At 38.2% G+C, this 20,781-nt stretch overlaps 1 protein-coding gene across 5 annotated transcripts in view; it reads right to left on the bottom strand.

The window, feature by feature from the left end:
* Positions 1-20,781, bottom strand: part of TLK2 (tousled like kinase 2) — a 123,324-nt gene that overhangs the window by 86,799 nt on the left and 15,744 nt on the right. Inside the window, exon 2 of one of the 5 annotated variants that reach the window (XM_007088242.3) lies at positions 3,686-3,751. The exons of the other annotated variants lie outside the window; for them this stretch is intronic. Within the exon in view, the coding sequence (XP_007088304.1) occupies positions 3,686-3,691 (6 nt within the window). The 5' untranslated portion in view covers positions 3,692-3,751. The remainder of the gene's footprint in view (positions 1-3,685; positions 3,752-20,781) is intronic. 5 annotated transcript variants of the gene reach the window in all.

Here is a 20,781-nt window from a genome sequence, read left to right as displayed (position 1 = left end):
CTTTGATAGCCTTTGCAACAAATTGGTGCTGCAGCAACTAGACATCCACAGGCCAAATTGTGAACCTTGACTTAAACCTTATACTTTATTTTAAAAATTAGCTCAGGCATCAACTGTGTGGCTCAGCTGGTCAAGCATCTCTTGACTTCGGCTCAGGTCATGATCTCAGTTTGTGAGTTTGAGCCCCACCTCAGGCTCTGTGCTGACAGCACGGAGCCTGCTTGGGATTCTGACTCCCTGGCTCTCTATCCCTCCCCTGCTTGCTGTCTCTTTTTCAAAATAAAAAATAATAATTTAAAAATTAAAAAAATTAAAAATTAACTCAAACAGGGACATCTGGGCGGCTGAGTCAGTGAAGCATCTGACTCTTGATTTCAGCTCAGGTTCGTGAGCTCGAGCCCTATGCCAGGCTCTGTGCTCACAGCGTAGAGACTGCTTGGGATTCTCTCTCTCTCCCTCTCTCTCTCTACCCCTGCCCTCATGCTTGGGCATGCTCTCTCTCTCTCAAAATAAATAGACTAAAAAAAAAAATTAACTCAAACAGAATCAATAACTTAAATATAAAACAAAACCATAAAATATTTAGGGGGAAAAAAAGGGAGAAAATCTTCACAACACAGGAGTAGGTGAAGAGGTCTTAGACATGACACCAAAATCTTGATCTATAAAAAGAAAAATTAATAAATGGAACCTCATCAAAATCAAAAACTTTTACTCAGCAAAGGACCTTGTAGGAGGAAGACACAAATCATAGACTAAAAGAAAAGATTTGCAAACCACGTATCTGGCAAAGGACTTAAAATTAAACTGTATAAAAAACTCAAAACTCAATAAATTTTCTAATCCAATTAGTAAACTGGCAAAAGACATGAACAGACATTTCACTGACAAGGATATATAGACCAATAAGCATGAGAAAGATGTTCGACATCATTAGCCATTAGGGAAATACAAATTCAAACCACAATAAAATTTCCTTATATACCTTTCAGAATGCCAGAATGAAATATAGTGACAAACTAAATGCTGGCAAGTATACAGAAAAACTGAATCACTCATACGTTGCTGGTGAGAATGTAAAAAGATGCAGCCAATTTGGAAAATTGTTTGGCAATTTCTTTTAAAAGCTAAAAATGTACGTAACACAAATCATATCCCAGCAATAGTACTACTGGACATTTGTTCCAGAGAAATAAGGTTCACGTAAAAACCTACATACAAATGTTCACAGTGATTTTATTCATTATAGCCAAAACCTGGAAACAAACCAAATGTCCTTCAATGGGTAAAAGTCAAACAAACTGGGACATCCGCACCATGGAATACTACTCAGTAATAAAAAGGAATGAGCTATTTATATATGCAACAATCCGGATGGACTTCAAGGAAACTATGCCAAGTCAAAAAACCCAATCTCAAAAGGATACATACCACATGATTCCATTTTTATATTATACATATAACATATATGTACGTATGTCTTGAAATAATCTATAGAGATAGAAACATTAGCAGTTGTCAGGAGTTATGGTGTCAAAAGAGGAGGTGCGGGTGGCTACAAAAGGAGTAGCAAGAGAGCCTTATAGTGAAGGAGCAGTTCTGCACCTTGATTGTGGGTACAAGAAGCTTACACAAGTGATCAAAGTGCACAGATGCACACACACACACACACAAACACTACTGGGGCACGTATAATGTGAAATCTGAATGAGTTGTGTGGATTTTACCAATATCGATTGCCTGATTTTAATACTGTACTGTAATTAAGCGAGATGGTTACATTAGGGAAGGAAAAATGCATGACACTTCCCAATACCTTTTTTGCAATTCCCTTTGAATCTGTAATTATTCTGAAATAAAAAGGGTTTTAGGTTTTATGTATTATTTACTTGCTATAGGTAAGTAATAAACAATACTTAGGTAGCGGTTGCTACATAGGCAAGGCATTCTATATTAGCACATTTAATCCTCATTAACAACCCGTTAAGGACTCGACTGTGTCCTTATTAAGTTTATGTTGAAGCCCTAACCCTCAGGACATCAGAATGTATTTGTTTCTTTTCTTAAACAAATATATTTTTAAATATTTATTTTTGAGACAGAGAGAGAGAGATAGAGCATGAGCGGGGGATGGGCAGAAGGAGAGGGAGACACAGAATCCGAAGTAGGCTCCAGGCTCCAAGCCGTCAGCACAGAGCCCAACGTGGGGCTCGAACACATGAACCACAAAACCATGAACTGAGCCACACAGGCGCCCCCATCAGAATGTATTTGGAGATAGGGCCTTTAAAGGAAGTAATTAAGTTAAAATGGGATTGTGAGGGTGGACCCTAATCCAATACGACTGATGGCCTCATAAGGGGGAAATCAGGACACAGAGATACCAGACATGCATGCACAGAGAGGAAAGATCGTATGAAGACACAGCGAGAAGGTGGCCATCTGCAAGCCAAGGAGGGAAAGCCTCAGAAAAAGACCCCAACCCAGCTAACACCTTGGTCTTAGACTTCCAGCCTCCAGAGTATTGAGAAAATACATTTTTGTTCTTTAAACCACGCAGTCTGTTATGGCAGCCCTAGCAAACTAAGGGCTGCACAGTCTTATAAGAGAGTTGCTATGATTACTCTCATCTACAGATGAAGAAACTATAAGAAAACTTAGTAAACTCCCTAAAATCACACAGCTGGTAAGAAGCAGAGCCAGGATCCAGACCTAAGCAATGTGGCTTCAAAATAAGTGACTTTGAGCTATACTGACTCTAGAGACATTAATCAATTTTTTAAGTGTTTGTTTATTTTTGTGAGAGAGCACACATGAGCAGGGAAGAGGCAGAGAGTCCCAAGCAGGCTCCGTCCCCCTAACACAGAGCCCGATTTGGGGCTCCAACCCGTGAACTGTGAGATCATGACCTGAGCTGAAATCAAGAGTTGCAAGCTTAAGACTGAGCCACCCAGGCATCCCAAAATATATTTTTAATATAACATCCTTGTCAGGGCACCTGGGTGACTCACTCAGTTAAGCGTCCAACTTCGGCTCAGGATCATAAATGAGATAAGGCTATATTTTTAATTCCTCAATGTTGTCAAATTTTGCTATTGGTGTTTATTATTTCTGTGTTATTATTAGATAGATCTAGTCCTTGAAAAATTAGGAGAGAGCACCAGTAAATAGGGAGCGGATTTCTGCCTCCTTCAAAGAACAGGACAGGGAGGAGGAGATCATTTCATAATCTTGACTTCTCCTAGGTAATAGAGGAGACTATCCTGATTTTTACATCTTACTTTGTGAACATGAATTCCTACTGAGTAAAATCATCTACTTCACTAAGACTTTTAAATGAGCAGGCTATAACCAACAGCATCCATTTCCAGGTTTTTTTTACTTTGTAAATATACCCAATTTACTCCCTCAGTTTTTCCTGTTTCCCAATTTTCCAACTCTGGATTAACTGCTAGTCTTCTGTTTTGCAGTGTACTTATTTCTTCTTGTATTTTTATTATTTTGTTCTTTTTTTTCCCTAAAACCTTAAGTTGTGATGGCAAATTCATACTCTTCTATGTTAAGTATGCCTTTGTCCACATGAGATAAATTTAGTAACTACATAGTATTTTTTCATTTATTTTTTAAGTAAAATAGTCTGTCACTTGTTATTTGATACACAATAGCTATTTAGAAGAACGCTTACCAACATCCAAGTCACTGGGCAGAGGAAACTGTCCCTTCAAAGAGTCCTCTCAGGCTCAAAAAGAAGCTAGAAAGAATTTTTTTTAATAATGTATGATAGTAAGACTCCTTAGCAAAAGCCCCATTTTCTATGCCAACATTTCAACTATTTACCCTGTCTCCTGCTACTGATCATTTTTTCATAAGTAAAAAAACCAATGACAGTTTAAGAAATTGACAAAAAATCCATTTTTTTTTTTGTTTAAAGAAAAGTATGGTTTTCAAAAACAAAACACATTTCTAATATACTTAAAATGCACTTGGGTGATGGGGGGGAGGCTTAAAAAAGTACTTTAGTCACAAGCCAAAAAAAAAAGTGGATAAATGATAAACCCTTGAAAAAAGGTTGACAACCACCTTTAGCACATGAATGACGCCCGTATGAACAGAAGAAAAACTTGTAGAAGTAGGGGCCAAAGGTTAATCTTTTCACTCCTGTAAAAGCTTAAAATGTCAACATTTGTTGAGTTTTTAAAGTTTTCATTTCCTCCTGAGACTAAATTGGCATCTTAAAAGGAATTGAGAACAGCAGACAAAACTTGATTAAGTATAGAGGAGCACAGCTGACGACAGGGTCAAACTACCTGATGTAGTGAAGATACTCCATTAGTCTATATCTAACGGAAATTAAAACTAAGGGTCTCCACACTTGTAGTAGCCCCGCCTTTTCACACCATAGCCGAGTCAAGTCAGCAATCAGAGCAGTCTGACTCCCAGAGACCTCTGGCACTGGCTAATTGATCAGTGTTCCGAGCAGTGAAATAGATGAGAAGTCTTATTAATCCTCCTGATCTGTATGAGCAGAAGAGTCTAGGTCAAGTGAACAAAAGCATAACCTCAATCGTTAAAAACACAGAGCCACAACCCTTCAGTCAATCTCAAGATTTGAGTCAGTTTATAGGCCCAGAACCAGTGAATGGGGGGGGGGGGGGGGTCTCCTTGAGGAAGACAACCAAAAATTTACACTTTTAATCTTTCTCTTCCAGGCTTTCCCCAAAAGGACTACACCTTTTACCAAGGCGACCGCCTGGGGGAAAATGAAATCATCAACGACATTTTGAGGATTATTAGACACTGGCTCTGAACAGATACTAATTCCAGAAAACTCAAAACATCACTGTGGTCCACCAGTCAGAAGAGGGGATGATGGAGGTCAGGTGATCACAATACAGTTTTAGCTCAGGCCCACCTAACAGTGGGTCATGAACACTGATGTGGTTATTTCTCCAGTTTCAGAATGCATAATTATAATACACATACTCAGCAACTGGCAGAACCCCCTTACTTCCAGAATGTTCCCAATTGAGCAGGGAGTACGGTACCTTTAAACTTATAAAATCATTTTCAGCAACACTCTCCTAAAGAAAAAAAATGTGTAAAGAACAAAAACAATTTGACTTATTTAAAACCTGGCAGCACCATTTCAATCCATTCCAATATAACTTTTATTGGTAACTGAGGTAGCTTTTTTACTATGATAATCAGTCATGATTCCAAGTGAAGCTATCTACTTATCCTAGAAAACCCGAAAAAATGTTCAAATGAATCAAGTGGTTTAACTCTAATAATAACAGTAGCAAACATACTTGGGTGGCATAGGTATAAGGAAGTTCATTTTTTACTTCCATTTAATTTTGAGCAAAGGGGGGTGATTTTATTGTCTATCTGAAATATAATGTTGTATGACAATTACACCTCATTTTAAAAAGCCTTCATTAAGAATACACTTATGAGGGGCGCCTGGGTGGCTCAGTCGGTTGAGCGTCCGACTTCGGCTCAGGTCATGATCTCGCGGTCTGTGAGTTCGAGCCCCGCGTCGGGCTCTGTGCTGACCGCTCAGAGCCTGGAGCCCGTTTCAGATTCTGTGTCTCCCCTCTCTCTCTGCCCCTCCCCTGTTCATGCTCTGTCTCTCTATGTCTCAAAAATAAATAAACGTTTAAAAAAATTAAAAAAAAAGAATACGCTTATGATGAGCACTGAGTAATACAGAATTTCTGAATCACTATATTGTACACCTGAAACTAATATAACACTGTATGCTAACTATACTGGAATTAAAATTAAAAACTGAAAAAAATCAACCTCCCCCCAAACAAACAAAAAATCAGATTAACTGAAATTTACAGTGAATATACCAGGCCAAAACAACAACAAAAACACACCTTCAACCAAAAAAACCAAAAACAAAAAACAAAAAAACCCAAACACAGACACACACACACACACACACACACACACACACACACACAGAGATTTTAAATGATTTTTGTTTTAGTAAGTAAACAAAAATGTATTACACTGTCAAAAAAATCCCTAATTGATATTAATGATTTTTTGTAACATTTCAGTCATGCCAAACTCTAACCATGTAATTTAATAATATCGATTTCCAGACAACAAGCAAGCCCAACAATAAGAAAAACAAGAAATCTTTTAACTGTCTTCTCTCCTGGAAACCTGCCTATAAAAGTCTACATAATTCACTCAAGATTTGATGCACATAATCAAAACAGATAATAATGTGTCAGCAAGGATATGGAGAAAGCTTAACCCTCACACACTGCAGGCAGGAATATAAAATAGGGCAGCCATACTGGAAAAGTCTGGCAGTTCCTCAAATAGTTAGACTAATGACTAAAATAAGAGATCTTTAGGGGCGCCTGGGTGGCTCAGTCATCTCATTGTTAGTGAGATTGAGCCCTGCCTCAGACTCTGAGCTAACAGCACAGAGCGCGCTTGAGATTCTCCCTCCTCTCTCTGCCCCACCCCAGCTCATGCACAGGCACACACGTGCGCTCGCTCTCGAGCTCTCTCTCTCTCCCCCTCCCAAAATAAAAAAAATTTTTTTTTTTTTACAAAAGAGATCTTTTGAGTTTTATGTTAGCTCCAGCCTTTAACAAAGTATCTCTTAACCATAAGATCCAGCAATTCCACCACTAAGAATACAGCCAAGAGAAATGAATACATGTACACACAGAAATATGTACATGAATATTCACAGCACCATTATTCATAATAGCCAAAAAATGGGGGAAAAAACCCAGATGTCCATCAACTGAAGAATGGATAAACAAAATGTGGTATATCCATACGATGGAATATTATTTGGCAATAAAAAGAAGTTCTGATACAGGCTATAACATAAATGAACCTTGAAAATATGATGCTAAATTAAAGAAGCCACTCACAAAGGACCACATATTGTATGATTCTATTTATACGAAATGTTCAGAATATGCAAATCTATGGAAACAAAAAGTGGACTGGTAGTTGCCTAGAACTGAGAGGGGAGGGGGTTTTGGGGGTGACATCTCCGCTGTCAGCGAGGAGCCTGCTTCGGATCTTCTGTCTCCCTCTCTGCTCCTTCCCTGCTCCTGAGTGTGCACATGTGCGAGTTCTCTCTCTGTCTCTCTCTCTGTCTCTCTGTCTCTCTCTCTCTCTCACTCCCCCCATCAAAAGTAAACAAACATAAGAAAGAAAGAGAGTGGAAGAAAGAACAATCATCCAAACTTAGCAACATCTAAATGGCAGATCTCAAAATCATCTGCTGAGTGAAAAATAGGCAAGTTGCAGAACAGCAATGATAGTTGGATTCAATTTCTGTAAAAATCACAAAAATCAGTAATGTGTTTTCTATGCAAAAATATGTATGCAAGTGGATAAGTACAATACTTTAAAAATCTAGGGGCGCCCAGGTGGCTCAGTTGGTTAAGCATCCGACTTTGGCTCAGGTCATGATCTCACGATTCATGGGTTTGAGCACCACATCAGGCTCTGTGCTGACAGCTCAGCCTGGAGCCTGTTTCGGATTCTGTGTTTCCCTCTCTCTCTGCCCCTCTCCTGTTCGCCTTCTGTCTCTCTCTCAAAAATAAACAAACATTAAAAAAAATTTTTTAAGTCTAGACGGATACATCTCAAACTTTTCAGAGCAATTACAGTTACATCATTGTAAAAGTATGCATGCATTCCTTATATAATTAAAAATCAATAAAAACTAATTGTAAGGGAAAGGAATATGACTTCAACACATGTAGAAGCAAGTCATACGGACTACTTACTATGTATTTCACTAGAAAGCTTACATTTTAGCTTCAGTCTTTCTCCTTATGCTTAGAAACTCCTTTACAGATTAAAAACTACAAATTCAATATTTACAAATAGAAAAGAGGAGTTCTGTACAAAATTCTGGGGGCATATTCACAGTGAAGACAACACAGAAGAAATGGTCATAAGAAAAACAAAGATCAACATAATCTAGATTCAAAATATGCAAGAAGTACAAAACCGTGAAAAAAGTTTGATGATCAGTAAGTTTAAGTTCCTGGCTTTTACTGTTTTGAGGAGATCATTAATTAATCTGTAAGAAACAAACCTATGCCATCTCTTACAGGAAACTATCACAAAATTTCTATTGCAGAGCCCAATATATTGGTATAATCATAGGAGTCAGTAGTCTAAATTCCAGTTCTGCCATTTAATGATTGTGGTACAACCTCTGGCAAGTCAAATGCTCTGAGCCTCAATTTACTCATCTGTAAAGAGCCAGGCAGACCGAAACCAAAAAGTCAGACATCACTAATGCACTCTCTGCCCCTTCAAAAGCTAGAATGTAACACAGTAATTTTAAGTTTATATAATCAATGACTTGGGGCACCTGGGTGGTTCACTCAGTTAAGCATCTGACTTTGGCTCAGGTCATGATCTCACAGTTTGTGAGTCTGAGCCTTGCATGGGGCTCTCAGCTGTCAGCACGGAGCCTGCTTAGGATCATCCTCGGTCTCCTGCTCTCTGCCCCTCCCCCACTTGCATGCTCTCTCCCTCAAAAATAAAACAAACATTTAAAAAAATTATAAAATAAAAAATAGATTCAAACTTAGAACCGTTAAGTGCATTTCCTGAATGGGAAAGAATGAGATGGCTCAGGAGTGTGACCAATAGAAAAATTACTGAGAACGGCTGGTACCAACAGTTTAAAATCAGACAGGTGTGGGAATCAGTGAACCAGTGTATGAAACTGGGCAAATCACTGATAGGATATATGAGCTCTGTGATATATGAGCTCTTTTCATCCATGATAAAAAGAGGGAAAAACACCCACCTTAGGGATAGTAAAAGGATTAACTAAAATAATACTATATACTGGGGAAGGAAGAAAACAACGCCTCTTCTATGAGGTGGTGCTCAATGAAGACTAGGCATTTCTTTCCCCTTGGGAATAGGGAGGCTATTCACAGACCATCTTTAACATGAAATTTTAACCAACCAACCAAACGAGTTTTGTCTTGTTTTTTCCCACATTGCTATCAGTTTTGCACAACTTAATGTGTATCTCAACAGCACAGAAAGGACTCATCGCTAGAAGGACAAAGATGCACATCCTTTTCTTTCTAAAAAACATTTTCCTTTTTTAAAATCATGGTAAGTGTACTCTTTAATCCTCATCCTCTATTTCCCCCATCTGCACCCACCTCCCCTCTGGTAACCATCAGTTTGTTCTTCAGAGTTAAAAGTCTGTTTCTTGGTTTATCTCTCTCTCTTTTTTTCCTTTGCTTGTTTGTCTTATTTTCTTAAATTCTACACAAGTGAGGTCATATGTTGTCTTTCTCTGACGGACTTATTTCACTTAGCATTATACTATATACTATTATAGTAAAGAATGTTGCAATAAACATAGGAGTGCATGTATCCCTTTGAATTCGTGTTTTTATATTTTTGGGGTAAATATCCAGTAGTCCGATTCCTGGATCATAGGGTAGTTCTATTTTTAATTTCTTAAGGAACCTCCATACTGTTTTCCACAATGGCTGCACCAGTTTGCATTCCCACCAACAGTTCAAGAAGCCAAGCCAACCAGTTTTACTCACCCTATAAACTGTCAAGCGTGTATTACAACAAAACAGTTTGCCCACACAGAGACCAGATTATTCAACTAGTTGCAATATTTCAGATACAACCAAAAGGTAAAGACTTTGAACCATTCACCTAAATTAAAGCTGCAGCCCCTTCTCCCCCGGCCTGGCTCAGTTGGCTCAGCTGGCAGAGCATGGGTCTCAGGGTTGTGAGTTCAAGCCCCATGTGTTGGGTGTAGAGTTTACTTAAAAAATAGAAAGATAAGTAAAATTTAACAATGCTAAGCCAAAGCTGGAAATTCAGTGACCTAAATCCAGTTCTTCCTTCAATCTCCACTAGATTATAAACTCCATGAGGGCACGAATTATCTTCTTTATTCACTACCATATACTACTATCCCCAGCACAGTATCTGTTACTTAATAGGTGTTTAATAAAGGCGTGCTCATGAACAAGTAAGCGTTCTATAATCCTTTGTATCTCGATGCCCTCACAATGAAATGAGAATACAAGGTAACTTCTATTACAAGGAACTGCAACAAATATTCTCTTCTGTTCTTGGGGAATGTTTTTATATTTATGTTACTTGATGCTATTGTAAATGGTATTGCTTTTCAAATTTCAATTGCCAACTGTGCATTCCTAGTATGCAGAAATACAACTGATTTTCATAAATTGATCTTGTATCCTAAACTGAAACTCTAATAGCATTTTATAGATTACTTAGAACTTTCTACATATGCAATCATGTCATTTATAAGACATCTAAAAAATAAACATAGTTTTACTTTTCCTTTCCAATCTGTAGGCTTATTCCTTTTATTTGCCTTAATACACAGCTAGGATCTTCAGAACAGGTTAAACAGAAGTGAGAATGAATATCCTTAACTTGTTCTGGACAATGGATGGAAAGCATTCAATCTTTTACCATGAAGTATGAGGGCCACTGCCAGTTCTTCACAAACGCCTTGGATCAGATTGAGGAGGCTCCTTTCTAGCAGTCCTCATTAGCTGAGAGCTTTTATCACAGATTAGTCAACTTTGTTTAAATGTTTTTCATGCATCTGTTACAAAGTCATTTGGCTTTTCTGCTTTTTTTTTTTTTATCAATATGGTGAATTACACTGACTTTTAATGTTAAATCAACCTTGTAATTGGGATTAAACCCAATAAGTCATGATGTATTACCCTTTACGTATGTGTGTGTATGTATATATATAGAGAGAGAGAGAGATTCAATTTGCTAATACTTTTTAATGATTTTTGACTATACTTTCATGAGGGATGTTAAGCTACAGTTTTCTTTTTACCTCATGTCTTTGCCTGGTTTGATATCTAGATAATGCTGTCCTCATTAGAGTTTTCTGACATTTGTGAAATTTTTGTTACCATTTCTTCCTTAAATGTTTGATGGATACAATTTACCAATAAAGCCATGTGAGTCTGGACTTTTCTTTGTGGAAAGGTTTTTAATTACAAATCCATTTTTTAAAAATAAATATAGGGTTATTCAAATTTGCCTCTTTCATTTATTTCAGCTCTTTATTTCTTTCATTCCACTTAGTTTGCTCTTTTTCTAGCTTCTGAAGGCAGAAGCATGGGTTATTTAGACCTTTCTTTTGAACCTTTAGGTTTCCTCCTAAAAGCACTGCTTTAGCTGCATTCCACAAATTTAGATATACTGTGTTTTCATTTTCATTTAGTTCAAAATAGATTCTAATTTCCCTTGTGAATTCAAATTTAAAGTTTATTTAGAAGTATGTCATTTTTATTTAGAAGTATGTTATTTAACTTTTAAATATTTGGCAATTTTCCAGATATCTTTTTCTTTTTGATTTCTTTAATTCCATTGTAGTGAGAATACTCCTTATAATTTAAATCCTTTTAAATTTGTTGAAACATGTTTCATAGCCCAGCATAATCTATTTTCATAAATGTTCCTTGTGCACTTGAAAAGAATGTGGGCATGGTGTTCCAGAACTGTCAATTAGGTACAGTCCATTGATAGACATGTCCAAATCTTTTATATCCTTGATTTTTTTTTTTTTGCCTGCTTATTCTATCAATTATTGAGAGGATGTTGCAATTTTCAACTACAATTATGGATTTGTCAATTGCTGCTTTCAGTTGTCAGTTTTTGCTTTGCTCTATTACTGGATGCACAGACATTTCGGACTGCTGGGTCTTCCCAATGAATTGATCCTTTTTTCATTATGATATGTGCTTCATTATCCCTTACAATATTTTCTTTGTTCTGGAGACTCCTTTGTCTAATACAAACATAGCCACTCCAGCCTTCTTAGTGTTTATACAGTATTTTTTTTCCATCCTTTTAATTATAAAGATACAGATTAAAAATAAAGTGGGTTTCTTTATAGACAGCATTTGGTGGGTCATATAACAGTGACCTAACCTGACATTCCCTTTTAACTGGAGTGCTAGACCTTTAACTATTTAATATCAATACATTTGTATTTAAATCTGCCATATTACTAATTTTTCTCCTATTTGTCACATCTTGGGGTTTTTTTCCCTTTCCCTTCCTTAAGATTGAGGTGGGGGTACCGGGGTGACTCAGACAGTTAAGCATCCAACTTCGGCTCAGGTCAGGATCTCGCAGTTTGTGAGTTCGAGCCCCACGTCGGGCTCTATGCTGACAGCTCAGAGCCTGGAGCCTGCTTCAGATTCTGTGTCTCCCTCTCTCTCTCTACCCCTCCCCTGCTCAGGCTCTCCCTTTCTCTGTCTCAAAAATAAACATGAAAAAATAATAATAAAACAAACAAATAAATAAATTAAATTAAATAAAACATGGCCTCTCAAGGGAGTGAGGGAAGAACAACAAAAGACTGGGAATTAGTCAAGTCTCCTGCACAGTAACTCTCCATACAACATCCCTCTAATAACTACTTACATGCTCAAATACTTCTTGTAAAAGACAAACATGTGTTCTAATTTGAGGTAACCAACTGCTATACAGTGTTTTTTAACCCTATTTTGGGTCACAAGACTGTTTAAGAATATATGAAAGCTGCAGAACCCTTACCTCCCAGAAAAGATACATCCATAAATATGTACAAATTTTACCTAAGATACATCCATAAATGTATACAAATTTTACCTACCATTTGACGAGGTTCAAGAACCCTAACACCTGTCCATGAACTCCTTTGCCATAACTGACTATGAAGAAACCAATGGTTTTATTCAGAGATACAGAACACTGACTGACTTAAAGACAGGTATCAAACTATATTCCTCCTCTCCACAGACAGGAATGTGGCTATAACTACTGAAATTACAAAGGCTCCTTTCCTTTGACCCAGCAATTCCACTTCTAGGGATTTATCCTGTAAACATATATAAACACATGTGAAATGCCATTATGTACAAGGCTATTCACTACAGCACTGCTTATATCAACAAAAGCTTGGGGTACCTGGGTGGTTCAGTCAGTTGGTAAGCATCCAACTCTTGATTTCAGCTCAGATCATGATCTTGCAGTTCCTGAGTTCGAGCTCTGCATCAGGAGCCTGCTTGGAATTCTCTCTGCCCCTCTCTCTGCCCCTTCCCAACTTGCGTGCTCTCTCTAAATAAATAAACTTCAAAAACAAATCTTGTCCATTTTAAATGTCCATCAACAGGAAACATGGTTCAGCTGTACAATGGAATTTAAGCAGCCTCTGGAAAAAGGTCTAGGAAGCTCTATGTATCCTATTATAAAACAACTTCTAAGATTTTAAGCACAAAAAGCAAAATATACAATAGTATATATAATATACTTGTCACTGTATTTTTAAAAATTGGAGGGGGCTGGGGCACCTGGGTGGCTTAGTTGGTTAAGCATCCAACTCTTGATTTTGGTTCAGGTCATGATCTCAGTTTGTGGGTTTGAGCTCCACAACAGGCTCTGAGCTGGCAGTACAGAGGCTGCTTGGGATTCTCTTTCTCTCTCCCCCCTTCTCTGCTCATACTTGCTCTCTCTCAAAATAAATAAATAAACTTTAAAAAAAAATGGAAGGGGCTAATATAGCAATGTATTTGCACACCTATATATATATATATATGTATATATATATACACATATATATATGTGTGTGTGTATATATATGTATATATACATATGTATATATGTGTATATATATGTATATATACATATGTATACATATGTATATGTGTGTATATATACCCATACATATATACACACATATGTATGTATACACACATACATATACACATATGTATATATGTATATATACGTATATATACATATATACACACACATATGTATATATAAAATATATTACATACACAACAAATATATATGATTTGTATCACACCTATCCTATCACATATATAAATAAAAGAAACTGTTAATGGTTGTCTCCAGGGAGGGAAACCAGATGGACATAGGAAAGGTGTCAAAGAGATGTTTCACTGTATATCTTTGAAATCTTCTGAGTTCTGTACTAACTAAATATATCATACCTAACTGAAATTAAATCTTTAAAAAAGAACCTCTACCCTAGACCCCAAGCAGTTTTGTTAAGCTTCAAAACCAAGCTGTGCTATCATTCTGTGACTTATTCTGTAATAACATTTTATCAGAACTTTTCTTAGGTTGTTTACCTGTGGTGTATGTTACGGTGATCTTTCTGAGCAGCACAGAAAAGGTCTCATCTTTTCCACACACAATCTGACTCCTGAGCAAACTACACTCCCTTCTTTGAGGCTCACAGTACCTTCACATCTCTATATTCACCCTCAGCTGTGTGCTATAGACATCTGGGTCCATGTTGGCCTAAGTGCCTCAAGAACATATAGTGCATCTTGCTTTTTTTTTTTTTTTAATAATCCTCCACAACACCTAGACTTAGTACAGACTCAACAGAAGTTGGTTGAACTCTAACTGCTGAAAATTTTGAGCATTAAAACTTCAATTTAGCTATTATGTCTCTTTTCCTTCATCTTATCCAGATTATCATACAAGAGGGTCAAACGGTTCATAAGAAATTGATGGAATGTTTTGTGTCTCGGTTCTAGCTAGTCAATCGTTAACCTAACACAGACTGGGTAAGTTGGTTTTGCTTTGATGCTAGTAGCTTCTCCTAAATTTCAACATTAAATCTGTCTGTTAGAGTTAATTAACAGAAGATATCCTGAGCTGGAGGCACCATCTCCTGAGATCAGCCAGCCCTTCAGATTACATTTTAATTCCACAATTAATCCTTAGTATTCCTCTGGAGTCAGGCAAAACAGGAACCATATTAATACCAACTCTGGCAGCAGTTTATGTGATAAAAGTCACATATTTACTCCTTATAGAAGCAAAGTTATCAGTCATTACAGGTCACATCCATTACAACAGATATTAATATCTTATTTTCTTTATGTGGGCAACATTAACAGTCTTCACAGGACCTAATATTTAAGACAATACTGGTTAAAATAAAATTCTACGACACCAAATTTGGATAGATTGCTATTATTGTTCTAAAGCTGGCTAAAATAAAAGGCTATCCTATGTAACTCATCAAATTACACGATGGCTTATTTCTTCAACTTCCTAGGCCAACTGTACTATCTGAAAAACTGCAATGAGTATTATTACTAATTCTTCTATAGATGTTAATGCAATTCCTAAGCTTAGGTTTTTGTAGATGTAAACTAAAAGAAAAAGAATCACCATTTTTGGCTGCCCTTTGTCCATTATAAGAGCTGAAGGGAGGTCAAACTCCAACCAAATAATGAAATTTAATATGATCCAGCCATTTGACTTCTGCCTAGATACCCAAAAGAAATGAAAGGACTCAAATAGACATTTGTACACCTATGTTCACAGCAGTATTCACAGTAGCCAAAAGGAAGAAGCAACCCAAATGTCCAGTGACAGATAAATGGATAAATAAAATGTGGTACACATAATGGAGTATTATTCAGCTTTAAAAAGGAAGGAGAGTCTGACACACACTACAACATGGATGAACCTTGAGCATACTACGCTAGGTGAGATACGTAAGCCATTCACAAAGAGACAAACACTGTATGACCCCATTTATGTGAGATTTCTAAAGCAGTTAAATTCATAGGAACAGAAAGCAGAATAGTAATTGCTACGGTCTGGGATGAGGAGTAAATGGGGAGTTACTGTTTAATGAGTATAGACTTCGTTTTTGCAAGATGAAGTTTCTTGAGAGAGATGGTGGTGATGGCTGCACAACAAAGTGAATGTCCTTAATGTCACTGGACACTCAAGAATGATTAGAATGGGGGAGGCTGCCTGGGTGTCTCAGTCAGTTAAGCATATAACTCCAGCTCATGTCAGGATCTCACAGTTCATGGGTTCAAGTCCCACATCAGACTCTGCACTGACGGTGCAGAGCCTGCTTTGAATTCTGCTTCCCTCTGTCTCTGCCCCTCCCCCACTCACTGGTGCCCACATGTACACTCTCTCAAAAAGAAATAAACTTTAAAAAAAATTATTAGGGGGCACCTGGGTGGCTGAGTCGGTTTAAGTGTCTGACTTCGGCTCAGGTCATGATCTCACGGTTCGTGAGTTTGAGCCCCGCATCCAGGCTCTGTGCTGACGGCTCAGAGCCTGAAGCCTGCAGCCTGCTTTGGATCCTGTGTCTCTTTCTTTCTCTGCCCCTCCTCCACTCACACTCTGTCTGTCTCTCTCTCTCTGTCAAAAATAAACACTTAAAAATTTTTTTGAAAAATGATTGGAGGGGCGCCTGGGTGGCTCAGTTGGTTGGGTGTCTGACTTTGGCTCAGGTCATGATCTCACAGTTGGTGAGGTAGAGCCCCACATCAGGCTCTATGCTGACAGCTCTAGAGCCTGGAGCCTGCTTCAGATTCTGTGTCTCCCTCTCTCTCATGTTCTCTCTCTCTCTCTCAAAAATAAATAAACATTAAAAGAAATGTTTTTAAGTATTTCTTTTTAATTTTTTTAACGTTTATTTATTTTTGAGACAGAAAGAGACAGAGCATGAACGGGGGAGGGGCAGAGAGAGAGGGAGACACAGAATCGGAAGCAGGCTCCAGGCTCTGAGCCATCAGCCCAGAGCCCGACGCGGGGCTCGAACTCACGGACCACGAGATCTTGACCTGAGCTGAAGTCAGATGCTTAACCGACTGAGCCACCCAGGCGCCCCTTTAAGTATTTCTTACAACAAAAAAGTTATTATCCTGATGAGCAGTGAATGATGTACAGAATTTCTGAATCACTACATTATACACCTGAAACTAATATAACACTGTATGTTAACTATACTGGAACTAAAAACTTAAAAAAAGAAAAAAAAAAAAAAAGAAGAACAGGGGTGTCTGGGTGGCTCAATCAGTTGAGTGTCCAACTCTTGATTTCAGCTCAGGTCATGATCCCAGGGTCGTGGGGTAGGGCTCCACACTGAGCATGGAGCCTACTTAAGATTCTCTCTCCCTCTGCCCCTCTCCCCTGCTCATGTTCTCTCTCTCTCTCTCTCTAAAATAAAAATACATAAATAAAAAGAACAGTCCAAATTATAAAACCAGATTTCCCATTAAAGTCGCTGTAAGGGCAAAAAAGTTGACCAAGGGGCAGGCAGGTGCTAAGACAAATGACCCTACAAGAGAAGCTCTGTGGCCCCACACTAAGCCAAAAGACTACTCTCAAATGAACCAAAGAGAATAGAGAAACGGAAAGGTGAACCCCTCTGTAGGGCAAAGTCACCAAATACTCCAGAAATGATTTTTTTTTAATATGTCTAAAGTCCAAGGAAGGAATATCTGGAACTAGAAAAAAAGTAGTTTCCTTCTGGATTAGGGTAACGGGGCAACTGCACTGTAAAAGCTCAAAGAGAATAGCCCAAGAAGCATTTAACATGGCTAACATACTAGGAAGCATAATGTAAACTAATCCAGTCCCATCACATCTAGTAGTAATTAGGGCCAAGTGAAACCTACCACCAAGAGAGACCTAGCAATTTGAGACCCAGACAAGGCCAAGAAGAACAAGACCGACCAAGCCAAATCATCCCTAGACTTAGGGTTGAAATATGAAATCACTGATAATATACCTTATTTATTTCCCTTCTCCTTGCCTTTTTAAATAGTTTTAAGGAATATTTCAATTCAATCTTTATTCACCTAAAAGTAAACAGAGAATAAGAAATAACACAAGTGACACTAATGGCCAGGAGTGATGACAACACCCCATACAGGAAGGAAGGGAGCAGATGAGAAGTGAAAAATCACAAGGGAGAAACCTAGGTATGGATTCTTTACCTGCTGTGGCACAAGAGTTCATGCACACTTTTTAAGTGTTAAACAGGTTTATAATATCACTGACTGTAAAAAGTCTGGGGTGCCTGGGTAGCTCAGTCAGTTGAGCAACCAACTCTTGATTTCAGCTCATGTCATGATCCCAAAGTTGTGGCACTGAGCCCCATGTTGGGCTCCATGGTTGGGATATTCTTTCTTTCTCTCTCTCTCTCTCCCTCTCTCTGCCCCTTCTCTGTTCATGTGTACACATGTGTGCGCTCTCACTCTCATTCTAAAACTAACAAAAGAGGGCACCTGGGAGGCTCAGTGGGTTAAGCAACTGACTCTTGATTTCAGCTCAGGTCATGATCCTGCCCCACATCGAGCTCTGCACCGTGACAGTGCAGAGTCTGCTTAAGATTCTCTCTCTCATTCCCTCTCTCTCTCTCTCTGCCCCTCCCATGTGCACTCTCTCTCAAAATAATAATAAAACTTAAAAAAAACTTTTTAAATTAAAAAATGAAATGAGGACTTACTGCACCAAAATCCATGAGAAAACAAAAACTCAGAAAGGTAAGCTCAGATGGGTGGCTCAGTTGGTTAAACTTCTGACGCCTGACTTTGGCTCAGGTCAGGATCTCACAATTGGTGAATTGGAGCCACATCAGGCTCGCATCAGGCTCATGCTGCCTGAGAGTCTCTCTCTCCCTCCTTCTCTGCCCCTCCTCCCACCTGCACACATACTCTTTCTCTCTCTCAAAATAAACTTAAAAAAAAAAAAGAAAAAGAAAGGTAAGTTCAGCACTCAAAATTTACTTCTATTTGAGGGCATTTGCAGATTTAATTCCAAAGAAAAACTTCGAAAATGAGCTATACTTTTAGGAGGCCTGGGGTGTCGGGAGAGAATAAAGTCAAAGCCTGGGACCTCCCCAATGAGGAAAGTCTGAGAAATCCACCCCATACTTTAAACAAGGAGCACAGCGCTACCTTTTCAGGGCAAGAGTGACCCAGAAACAAACCAGCCCTCATGGAAAGTCAATGGATAGGTTTACGCAGATTAGACAAATTTAAAAAGAAAATAAAGAAGCGGAACGTAGGTCAGAAGAAACAACACAGTATTCAGCCCTGGGAAATGATAAAGACCAGCAATACAGAAAACAAGGTAGGAGGCAGTGAAAATACAGTAAGAAGTTCTAACACGTTTAAATAGAGTGCAAGACGACAATGACAGAGGAGACATATGAGGAGACAACAGCTGAGAATATTCTGGAACTGATCAAAATCAGCAATCCATTGATTCAAGAAGCCCAATGAATCCCAAGAGAATAAATAAAAGTACTTCAACCATTCACAAAAATCTGCACATTGATGTTTATAGCAGCTTTATTCATAATTGCTAAAACTTGAAAGCAAACCAGATGTCCTTCAGTAGGTGAATGGATAATAAATTGCGGTACATCTAGACAATGAAATATTATTCAGTGCTGAAAAGAAATGATCTAACAAGCCATGAAAAGCCACGGAGAAAACTTAAGAGGAATATTACAAAGTGAAAGAAGCCAGTGTGAAAAGGCTATATCCTGTGTGATCCAACTATATGACATTCCAGAAACAATGAAACTATGGAGACAGTAAAAAGATCAGTAGTTGCTAAAGGCTGGGGAGGGAGGGATAAAGAGCCAGAGCACAGAGGGTTTTTAGGGCAATAGAACTACTATGTATTATGCTATAATAGAGAAATATCGTACATTTGAGCAAACCCATAGAATGTATAACACCAAAAGTGAACCCTAATGTAAACTACAGACTATGGGTGATAATGATGGGTCAAAACCAAGGTGCCTGGGTGGCTCAGTCAGTTGAGTGTTAGACTCACAGTGTGTGAGTTCAAGCCTTTCACTGGGCTCTGCGCTGACAGTGTGGAGCCTGCTTGGGATTCTCTCTCTGCCCCTCGCCCACTCGTGCGCATATGCTCACGAGAGCTCGCTCTTCCTTAAATAAATAATTTTTTTAAAAAACGATGGGGCACCTGTGTGGCTCAGTCGGTTAAGCATCCAACTCTTGGTTTGGGCTCAGGTCATGATCTCATAGTTCATGAGTTCGAGCCCTACACTGGGCTCTCTGCTGTCAGCATGGGGCCTACTTCAGATGCTCTGTTCCCTTCTCTCTGCCCCTCCCCGGCTCATGCACTCATGCTCACTCTCTCTCTCAAAAAAATAAACATTTAACAATAACTGACAAAAATTTGGAGATGGGGAGAGAAAAAGTATTAAATGCTTATTTCTTTATCTTTCATAATAGAAAAATCAATAAATGAAAAAAATCATTTTAAGAGAAGGTAAAAGAGGCGTAAGAAAGATTTAAAAAGAAACACAAGGAAGATTTAAGCCTGAATATATGTCATAGCATTATATGTGGATGAATTAAATCTCCTAAATAAAAGACAAGAATTTTGAGACTGGAGTAAAACAATAAGCTAGAGCAGACCATGCCTATGGGTGACAACTAACTTTACTTTCATCTTCTCAATACTCTTTTCTAACTCAACAAAGACTTATTCAATGTGCATGATGTGCTGAGCATTTCAACAGTCATACGTGTTCTCAAGGAGACTAATAGGGGAAACAAACAATGCATGTCATAATAAAAGTAGGTTATCGGGTGCTAATAAAATAATTCAACGAGAATGGTGCAAGTATCTGGAAAAGCTATAAAGACACATTGCGCTCTGAACAGTAAGCTGAAAGTTCAGCAGGCAAATAAAAAAGGAAAGGTAAAGGAGAGAGCATGAGCCTGTTTGCTAACAGATCAGTCACGGTTTGAGCAAGCAGAGCACAGCACTAGGAGAACAGACCACTGGCTGTGAAGTTGAAAAATTAGGGTAGGAGTTTTAATTCAGTCCAACAGTCTACGGGAACCTTTAAAGCAAGGGAATAAAACAACACTGGTATTTTTAGAAATATAACTGGAG

Source organism: Panthera tigris, chromosome E1, assembly GCF_018350195.1.
Source record: "Panthera tigris isolate Pti1 chromosome E1, P.tigris_Pti1_mat1.1, whole genome shotgun sequence".
NCBI classification, from domain to species: Eukaryota; Metazoa; Chordata; class Mammalia; order Carnivora; family Felidae; genus Panthera; species Panthera tigris.
Note: the sequence above shows the minus strand (reverse complement) of the source record. Positions and strands in the feature narration are given on the sequence as shown.